Below are 10,954 nucleotides of genomic sequence, written 5' to 3' on the forward strand. Positions count from 1 at the left end.
GTACAGTTCTTTTTTTTCTATTGAATACAATTAACATACATCAAGACCTGGAAGGGTCTACGATGTCACCCTGGTTGGAAGCTGACACGTTATTCTGCCATAGTTAAAGGCAGTCTGAGAGAAGACTCCTGACTCAGAGATAAGAGATGTAATTACTCAATAGCAATAGGCAGAGTCCCTGCGTTTGCTCTGGTTCCCCAGGCCCAGCCTCCATAGCACGACATGAAGACGGCCAAGGAAACATACAGCGAAAACACAGTGTGTTACAGGGAAGGATGCCAAGCTTTTAAAAATCCCTAATTTTTCTCAAGGGCACTAATTCCCCAGTGGTCCAACAGTAAGGACTTGATGCTTTCACTGCCATGGCCCAGGTTCAATCCCTGACTGGGAAACCAAGATACCACAAGCCATGTGATGCAGATACACAAAAAAAGCATTGTACCTGCCTAAACTTTGCCCTAGTGAGAGATACTATCTTATACCCAGTGGCAAACAAACCTCCCCTTTACACCAGAGAGAGAGACTATTCTACATTCCAAGGCTGTTTCCCATACAAACACTCTTGAAAAGATTGTTTGAAACACATGCAGTCAATGTCTCTACCCGTAAGACATGCAGAAAGATGAGAAAGAATTGAGAATTATCTCCCTAAACCACACATGATTCCAAAATAAACACAAGGCATATTTGGGGATGAAAGATCAATTCTTTGAGGTAGGTGCTGTTATTATTTCCACCCCCAGGTGACCTGCTTTTCCAAGGACATAGAGCTGGTAAGAGTCTCTGGGGAGCCCACTCTGTGTGTGGAGTACACACACCTTAGGAAAGAGAGTCCTCCTTACCTCTAACCTGGCCCTCTGGCAGCTACTTTAGGCTTTGTGAATGGGTGGCCAAAAAAGACAGAAAAGAGAGAAAGAATTTTAAAAGCTGAAGAAAAAGAAGCAAGAATGGAGTTTTTTAGATATTCAAACCTCTTCATACACCCAGAATTACAGAGGACAAGAACTTTTGAGTTCACCTTACAGATGAGAAAATCAGGACTTGTCTATGGGCTTTCTCTCCACAGTCAGAGGAAGTTAGGGCAAGAACCAGCTAACCACTAGTAATCTCTTCCTGACAGTCTTTACCTGGCACATTTCAGGCCTAGGGCATTCCTCTCTTACACCTTTCTTACAGTGGTGGTGTGCCCTAAACCTGGAGGACGGGCTATGCTGTGGAGTCAATCAATAACCAAGGAGATCTGTGACACAGAGCAGGAGGTGGAGACTGGGAGCCCATGCTGCCTATATGACCCTTCCCGTCCCAGGGCTCCAGAGCGAAGTGGTAAGTTGGGTGCAGTTTTTGACTCAGCTCTAGAACCAGCACTTCAGCCATGAAGGTGGCAAGCATCTTTCTCCTCACTGCATTGTTCCTGATGAGTTTATCTGGTACGTGTCTTTGGGTATTTTTCTGATTTGAGTAAAATCTTTTTGACCTGTTGCTTTATTGAGCACATTACTTTCAAGACTTAGAGTCTACTCTTGGACAGATCTTTTGGTTCTAGGGAGGTGAAATAAGATCAGTGGATGAGAATTATATATAGAAAAATGGATTTTAACATAACACAGGAAAACAATTTTACTAGTGCTCAGACATGAAATGTTTTTTTCCCTCAGGTAATGAAGCTGACTCTTCATCAGAGATATGGTAGAAAAATGAAGGGATTATTTAAACATCAAGTACCCTTCTAGCTCTGTACATGTTTAAGGCCAATTTACAAATTTTATGTTCTCATGGAATTGCAGAAATAGGTAACAATGGTTTCCAGTTATTCAGTGTACAGAGCAGAGTTTAAGAATTTGACTTTTGACCTACAGAATATTTTTTATAAAAATATTCTTCTTGAATAGATGGTGTATGTATATCTTCAAACTGTCCTGATAACGCTGAGAGACGATCTGAACCCCCAGAATCGGCATCAGCTTCCTTTTTGTCTTTGGAAATGGTTAACGTGTTAAATTTTTTATCAGATCTAGCAAAGAAACCAAATCAACACTTTATGAAGAAAGGAACAATGCTGTTTGTTGTATTTGCTAAATATTTATGGGAGCGGTGTTCCCTTTTCCATTTCTCATGCCTATCAATTAATACAGATAGGTGCCTGTGTGGTGATCACCTGCTCATTAAATCTTAGACTCAATTAGATTCTAAAATCCAGTGGGACTCTCACCACATCAAGTTCTGACTATTCCAGGGAACTTCTGCTCCAAGCCCATGAGTGTCTTATGACTTTTCAAAACATTTAGCTCAGGAGAACTACCTCCTCACCTAGTTGACCTCAGAGATTGTTAATAACAAAATCAAATCTAACCAACATTTCTTCCTTTAGATACTATCTGATTAGTCCCCCTTCCCTGCAATATCTAGGGAGAACTACCTCCTTACCTAGCTGACCTCAGAGATTACTAATAACAAAATCAAATCTGACCAACATTTCTTCCTTTAGAAGAAGTGACTAATACTATCAAATTAGTCCCTTTTCCCCACAATGAGCTCACCCACAGTCACCATCTCCTACATAAACATGATGTCATCAAGACCTGCTGCTATTTTCTGGAGAATGCAGCATAACAATTTTAAGTATCTACCTGTAAATTCAAAAAATGTGAATTAAACTAATAGCACAACGCAATGGAGGAAAAGAGGTCTTTGGGAACCAAAGTTTGAGTTGTCAGAAGAGCTCCACTTTTTTTAGAATCACTTACAAAAGAAGACTTATATGTAAATATAAAAGCTAGTTTTGCATCACAAGACCTGGTTATTGCTAGTGTTAACTGTTTTACTGGTTATAGAAACAAGTTATAGAGACTCTCCATATCTTTACCTATAAACTTGAGGTAGATATTACATTTCCTACATCAATAAACAAGTTGTTAACTAGAATGTCAGTGAGTATTCAGAAGGTATTTGCTCTGTGCCTGAGACATCTTAAGCAGTAAGTACATCATTTTTATTTTCAAGGAAATAAGTCAACTTGTCTTAAATATACAATACTTCTGTCCTAATCAAACTTTTGCTTAATTTTTTTGAGGTTTCAGTAGGCAGGCTGTGAGTGAACAGCAGTGAGATGTCCTTGAGGAAAAAAGATGGAAATAAGAAAGGCTAGGTGGTGAAAGAGGCCAGCAGAGAAGACATAGACTTAAATGGAAGCAGAAACTTATGAATGAGAACACATCTGTCCTCCCATTCAAGACTCAACTTCACATGTCTGATTTATGTTTTCCAGGTAACAGTGGAGCTAACATCCTGGGAAGAGAGGTAAAGACAATTTTGTAATTTTTTTTTACCTCTGGGGCTAGAACTGTTTGTCCCAACCAAAGCATAGTCTAACTTGCCTTTCAATTTAGCCTCAAGTTAATACAAGGAGTATGAACGCTGGCAAGGCTTAACCTACTAAACGTGGGTAGTAATTGTAGTTCCCCACAAGTGCTTATGCTGAAGGACAAATTCTCAGATACACGGGTAATTTCTGTGTAGTCATATTATGTTTGCTGTAAAGGGGTTTTTATATGTAGTAGGGCTATCTTGTAGGATAAGAATTTTCAGTGGAGACCAGCAGAAGAAGTGTCCTCTTCTCATTACATTTATATACAGTGAGAAGGCCAATGACAAACCAAAAGTGCATGAGCAAATAAATTATTACATTTGTGATGTATTATAAAGAAGTTCTGATTCCATTAGCAACTTACCCTAGAGTTTCCCTGGTGGCTCAGTGATAAAGAATCCTACCAGTGCAAGAACACGGGTTCGATCCACAGTTGGGGAGGATCCCACATGCCGCGGAGCAAAAAAATATGTTTGCCAAAGCCATTGGCAAATGGGTTTTGTGCTCTAGAGCCCAGGAACCACAACTACTGAGCCCTCTAGCTGCAACGACTGAAGCCCATGGGCCACTAGCCTCATGCTCCACAATAGGAGAAGCCACTGCAATGAGAAGCCCACACACCATAACTAGAGAGTAGTCTGTGCTCACTGCAACTAGAGAAAGTCTGTGCAGCAACAAAGACCCAGCGCAGCCAAAAATAAATAAATAAATGAATAATAGAGTGAAGTGGTGACGAGCTAAAGTTCAGGACCTAGATTGACAGGGTTTAAATCCAGGAACCAGTAATTATTAGGTGTGTGACCTGGCATGATTTACTCTCTTTGTACTTCATTATCCTTACTAGATGAAAAGCATGATAAAAAGTTCATAGGCTAGTTGTGAAGTTTAAATATAATAATACATAAAAAGCATTTAGGACAGTGTCTGCCCTGTGAAAGTTATTTCATAATTACTAGTTCTCACTGATGGTAGAGAAAACAGGCTGTGCAAAAACTCCAAAGGTAGAAGGCACTGCATGTCTTTAAGTGACTTGGATAAGACCAGGGTAACAGGACTACTGTGTGCAAGGAAGAACATGCTTCAAGGTGTGGCTGATCTGAGAGAAGCTAGCACTTGTAGTGATTGTAAATTTGAACATTATCTCACTTACCTTATTCTAACCTCACAACACCATGATGAGACAGGTAGGAAAAAGGACAACATCATTCTTGTTTTGCAAATGAAGTGACTGTGGTTCAGAGACACCAAGAGATTTACCAATGTCACACAGCCTGTGAGTAGCAGAGGCATTATTTAAAACCAGGTTTTCTGAATGCAAATGTTGGATTCTTCCCTTTAGAACACTTAGTATCATCCTTCCAATCCATTTTTAAGGTGATCAACTCAGGGAGATTTTAGAGACTTTGCTATAAATTCAAAGAATGAAAAATGATGGGAAATGATTCTTTTTTATTCCATTTATAGGCCAAGTGTACAAATGGAGTGAACGGATGTCCCAGGATCTATAACCCTGTCTGTGGGACAGATGGAGTTACTTATTCTAATGAATGCTTGTTATGTGTGGAAAATAAGTGAGTACAAGCTTGAATTTCTTTTAAAATATATATTTTAAGCTAGATGTCTTCAGATTTTTATATATCTAAGACTCAATGAATATGCCAATAACATGAATTTCACCATGTGAAAAACAAAGTACCTAGTTTTCCCCCAAAACATTCTTGATCTCTTTTTTTCCTTATTATATGTCTGTAAAGATTATATAGAAGTGTGTGTGTGCATTAAGATAGAAAATAGTATACATTGTGTCAAGCATTGTGCAAGGCATTTAATATTCACAATGACTCTATGAGGTAAATAATACTAAGCTTATTGTGCCCATGAGAAAATTAAGGTTTAGTTAGTTTAAATAATGCTCAGCAGTAAGTGGCAGATCTGGTACGAAATCCTTGCTCTTTCCACGATAAAGTCAGGTACCAGCCTAAGTACGTGTGAGATACAGAAGAAGGTCCTACAGGTTTTGTCTCCTGTTTGCTTACGCTCAATGCTAACACAGTGTGGTCAGTGGTAGTGTAAGCAAAGTGATCTGAGAGCACAAAATCAAAAAGAATTAATTATGCCCGCCAGGATTTTGAGACATTTGGAGGCTTGCTCTAGGACATTCTAAAGAAGGAGAGAAAAGCATTCCAATATGAAGAAAAAACTGAACAAAAGCCAGAAAGTAAGTGATAATATAGTGAGTATAAAAGGTGTTTAAGAAATTACCAATCATAGAGGAGGGGAAGTGTTTGAATGCTTCTTTCAATTAATTTTTAAAAAAATCAGTTCTATGATAAAAACTCAAGCTTTTATAGCAAACGAGATAGTATGGATTTTTTAAAGCTCACAATATGCTCCAAATTCCATTATACTTAAAAAAAAAAATTCTTTGAAATAGTAATCATCGTGTTTACTAAAATCCTAAAATATGCAAATGTGAATTATATAGATTAGGTGACCAGAAACATATTTTGGTAACACTTTTTTTAATGCATGTGAGAACCAGCCTCAGTGGAGATTCTGAACTGACTGCAGGTGGGTAGGTGATGGGAATCAGATTCACGAGCTCAGAGAAATAAATTTGCCACAGATGTTCTGTCTTTGCTATGGAACACTTTCTGCCAAGCATTGTGCTAGTCTCCTCCGCTTTCCTTGTGGATATAACTAAGAGAAAATAGCACAAATAAGGTAGCTTCTTGTAATTTGTGACAAACGCCATTAAATGGGTGTTAGCAATGTGCTACAGGAATGAAGGAGAGAGACAGATTGCCTCTTACTGAAAGGGTCAAGAAAGGATTCATGAAAAGGAAGTCATTTAAACAGTAGTCTGTTTTCATAGTATCACAAGGGCCTTCCAGGCTAAATAAAGATGTAGAATGGTCAAACAAGAGATTTCGCAAGGAACCTAGAAAACTGTTATTTTGGAACTGATGTGGTGTTAAGACTTTGATTTAGACTCAGATGACCGCATGCACTTCCATCATTCCACTGCTCTAATTCATTGTACCGTGAACCCTCTTTTTGATCTGCCTTAAATCATTTCAGAAAATTCTTGCTATTTAACAAGGATTGTGGAATTGGGTTCCCAGGGAGAAATATTTAATATCCTAAAGTTTTAGGCTGAAAACATTAGATGCTCTGCTTTTAAAAAAAATCCCACATTAAAGACTTGTAAAAAAAGTTGAAACCACCTGTTAGTTTTCTCATGGCCTATGTTATTGATGTTAAAGTCAAACATCATATTTCCGTCCTAGGGGAGGGGAAAGCAGTACAACAGCCTTGAGACTTGGGTCCAGGTGCCAAGATCAAATGGCCTAATATCTAGAGTGAAACACTGGAAAAATACAAGCATAGGGCTGGGAAACCCTGTTTCTTCAGACTTAATCTATCAGTCCTACCTGCTTTTTCTGTTCTTTTAAAAATATGTAAATATGGGAGCAATATTTGAATGCCTGAAAAAGTAATTTCTCTTCCTATATTTCTGTGATAAGAAAGCAGGGGAGGGAAATGTGGCTTTTTCAAAAGTACCATTTTTTTAAAAATATTTTTAGTTGGAGGATAATTGTTTCACAATATTTATACAACAGTGTGAATCAGCCATAAGTATACATACGTCTACTCCCTCTTGAACTGCCTCCACCTTGGCCCATCCCTCCAGGCTGTCGCAGAGCACTGCGTTCAACTCCCTGTGTTGTAGAGCAACTTTCTATTAGATATCTATTTTACATATGGTAATATATATGTTTCAACGCTACTCATGTATCATTTTGCTTTTCTTTCTACTGCCCATTAAAACCCCCAAACAAGTGTTAATATACTGTATGGTAACTAGATCCAGGTTCTGACACTAGTTGTTGAGTTTTGAGATGAGTAGATGAACAAGGGCTTGCATCTCCTTGGTCATTATGCTCCTGGCAGATAATATTCAGTAAGAACTTTTTCTCTAATTACTCTATATCTTTTCAGGCAACCTACACTGGCAAATTCTTTTCTATAAACTAGCATTCTCCTGTAAGAACTTTTTGCAATGACAGAAATGCTGTCCAATATGGAGGCCTCTAGGCATGGCACCAGCACTTAATACGTGGCTACCGTAACCAAAAAGCTGGACTTTTAACATTATTAAACTGATTTAAATTTAAGCAGCTACATGAGATCATGTCAGCTGTCATGGACAGCTTAGCTATGGAAAATAAGTCAAACCATGGGCTCTGTCTAGATGCTAACTTAAGCAACTATCCTATGAGATAGCGATATGATTTCCTTTTGCAAAATCTCACAGATGGGAATCCCCAGAGTCCTAAGGCAAAGGTCCGAAAGTAGCCTGGGCACCTGCTAAGCTGGAAATCTGCTGGCTAGGACAATGACGTCAGCAGGAAAAGCAACAATGGATTAAAGATTAATTCCGAGGCTTTTAATGATGCCCTGTTAGATCTGTCAACTCTCTTAGGATAAACATTTTTCCCTTCTGTTGTATCCTCAATATAGGTAGTAGTTCTCAATCAGTATTTGATGACTTAATAAATGAATGAGTATATGAATAAGAGAAACAGAAATGGAAGGAAATCTCAAACCTCTCATTTTAAATAAAGCTGAATTTTTTCCCTTGTTTTCCCCCCATAGTCACATTTTCTCAGCAAAGTTTAAACTAATTTTTTTTTTCCAATCTCTTCTACAGGGAACGTCAGACTCCTGTCCTCATTCAAAAATCTGGGCCTTGCTGAGAACCAAAGTTCTGAAATCCCATAAGTACACTACAATGCGTGGCTGGCCTGATTGCTGAATAAAGTGCATCTAAGTACGTCCTGTTGCTCCCATATGCTTTTTCCTCAAAGGCATGTTTGATTATACCGAGAACAGAGGATGGAGGCAAGCTCAGAATAAACTGAGTTTTACAAAATACAGCAATCCTATAATTTTGGACAGGATTTCTTTGAGGATGCTTTTCCCTTCCCCATCCTCCTCACATTCTGAGGACTCTGTCCCAGGAAATGTGATTGCAGACATTAAATGACAGGATTCAGTTGATCACAAATATCATAGCCCCATGGGGATTAGACAAGCATTTTAAGAAACAATTGGAAAACTGTCCAGAAACATGGTGCCTCACACCATTCACTGACTGAAATAATTTCTTTAGGGTTCCTTGGAATTTAACTGAGCATCTATTGTGCCTGGCACTGGTCTAGGCACAGAGGCATATGATTCTGAAATGCTGCCTGCCCAGTGGAATAGAGTTTAGTCTTAAGATTGTCCATATATCTCACAGTAGATTTGAGGTTAGGCACGACTTTCTCAGAGAGGCTCTGAATCATTTCGGAAACCAAAAGAGTTACATTTTCTCAACTGTGCAGTGGAGGAGCCTTTGCATTCAGCCTTAATTCTCCCCCAGCAGAGGCCATTCCCCACTAGTGATGTAGAGCTCCCCATTTTCGCTGGCAACCTGAGGACTGTATCTCTGGCTTGACTTGGAGATCTGCTTTTTTGGGTCTCACGGATTTGCGCTGAGATGAACAAAGAGGAACTAAGACCTGATTCTGATTTAACTTTTGCCACCAAAGCACCCCCAAGAGATGATCTGCTGTGAAAAGAAGGGACTACAGACCTACAGACTACAGATGAAATGATCATGAGGCCTCTGTGTAGTTCACTTTGCTTTACCTATGAGCCACAATAACCCTGTGTGGTTAACCTTATCTCATGAGTAAACTTAGCAAAGTTAGATAACCTGACTAATATCACCACCAAATAAGGTGGCAAAATTAGGCTTTTAATTCAGGACAGACTCCAAATCTAATGCATTTTAGTCTAAACCACAATCACCCCAGGTAGACTATCCCTTCCTGATTTCTTCTACAGGAACTTTATTAGGTAACATGCTCACATTAAATGGCCTATGTAGAAATAAGAAGTGCCTCAAAAGGAAAAAGATATCTATAATCACAAAAATAGAGAAGGAAAAGCAGCTTGAATTCCAAGCTCAGACAAAGAAGTAGCCCAGAATGGAGAAGTGGATAGAGGGTGAGATGACCCTGAGATGCATCAGGTTCCCTGATAAATAGTGAAGAATTCATCATGCATTGAACCGAAAGTAGCCAATAAAATCTGTCTCACACTTGCAAAACACGGTTGCATGACACTTAAGGTTTGGGTTAAATCTTGTGGTATTCAGAATACACACGGCTTGAGGTTTAAATCTGACCACTAGGGGATGCTGTGGTCTACTAAGTGACTCAGCCAAACACACACCTCCCAGCTCACCAAGTTAAGTTACGGATGCAAGATGGCTTCCAGCATCTTGTCTGTGATGCTAGAGGACATTTGAAGGGCAATGCTAAGCTTAAGGAAGTTTGCTTTAGTAAACAGATTTAAACATTGAATGCTAGAAATTGTCGCAGTCTGGAGAGAAGAGATTTGGAGATTACAGGCAGAGGCAATACACAAACCTAGATTATCTACCTTTAATGGTTCTGCTCACTTTCTGACTGGTTAAAAAATAAATTTAGGCAACCCACATTTCTGCCTGGCCATATTTTTGAGGCCTCCAACCTAACTGTTGCCAGGCAAAGTTCTTGGGACACAAAACAAGACAAACAAGAGGAAACAGCTACCCCTGGAAAGAAAGAAAGGGCAACCAATGGCACCTGAAAGCAAATTTATGAGTCACATGATTGAAGAATCTGAAACTGAGCAGGATCCTGGAAGGCCCTCCTGGGTAGGAATCCTTTCCCTGTCCCATATTTCTCATTTGCAGAAAAAGGGCTTCAGCTTCCTAGGCCTTCCCTGAGTTCCAAATAGCACCTTCAATCAGGAAAGTAAGAGAATGCAGAAACAAAGGAAGAGTGATCAGGAAACTAAAACGCAGTGATTAAAGCCGAGTCCTGGTTCCTCCTCAAGGGGTGTTGTTGCTGTTCAGTTGCTAAGTCATGTCTGACTCTGCAAACCCATGGACTGCAGTATGCCAGGCTTCCCTGTCCTTCACTGTCTCCTGGAGCTTGCTCAAACTCATGTCTATTGACTCGGTGATGCTATCTAACCATCTCATCACCCACTTCTCTTGCCCTCAGTCTTTCCCAGCACCAGGGTCTTTTCCAAGGGATACACTTAATGATATCTTTGAGTTCTTCTGCAGGAACTAAGGCCCACACCCAGGTGGAGGGTGGTAACTTCAGGCTGAGCACAAAGTTCCCGGAACCACTCTGTTATCTCACCCACCAACCCATCAGAAGAGAATCACACACACTATAGCTCTCACCCCAAATTTTACCTATAAAAATTTATCCTGGAACGGCATCAGAGAATTGGGGTTTTTGAGCATAAGCCACCTCATGCCCATTGCTTGGTCCTCCAATAAGTCTCTGCTCCACACTCTGACGTTTTGGTCGTTTGGCCTCACTGTGCAATGGGCACATGAACTTATGTTCAGTAACAGACTGATTTCTTACAAATGATTTTCTCCTGCCAATCTGGATTTGGAAAGGAACGGACAAAATTAAACCTACCATCCTCTCTGGAGCAGGCACTACAGATAGAGACAGTGATGAGCCAGCTGAC

At 39.7% G+C, this 10,954-nt stretch overlaps 1 protein-coding gene across 1 annotated transcript; it reads left to right on the plus strand.

The window, feature by feature from the left end:
- The first annotated feature begins 1,305 nt into the window (after positions 1-1,305).
- SPINK1 (serine peptidase inhibitor Kazal type 1) lies at positions 1,306-8,201 on the plus strand. The gene is made up of 4 exons (XM_043464292.1): positions 1,306-1,427; positions 3,266-3,297; positions 4,829-4,935; positions 8,079-8,201. Exons 1-4 carry the CDS (start codon positions 1,373-1,375, stop codon positions 8,122-8,124), a joined length of 240 nt encoding a protein of 79 aa, XP_043320227.1. The 5' UTR covers positions 1,306-1,372; the 3' UTR covers positions 8,125-8,201.
- The last annotated feature ends 2,753 nt before the right edge of the window (positions 8,202-10,954 follow it).

The sequence above is a fragment of the Cervus canadensis genome, chromosome 4 (assembly GCF_019320065.1).
Source record: "Cervus canadensis isolate Bull #8, Minnesota chromosome 4, ASM1932006v1, whole genome shotgun sequence".
NCBI lineage: Eukaryota > Metazoa > Chordata > Mammalia > Artiodactyla > Cervidae > Cervus > Cervus canadensis.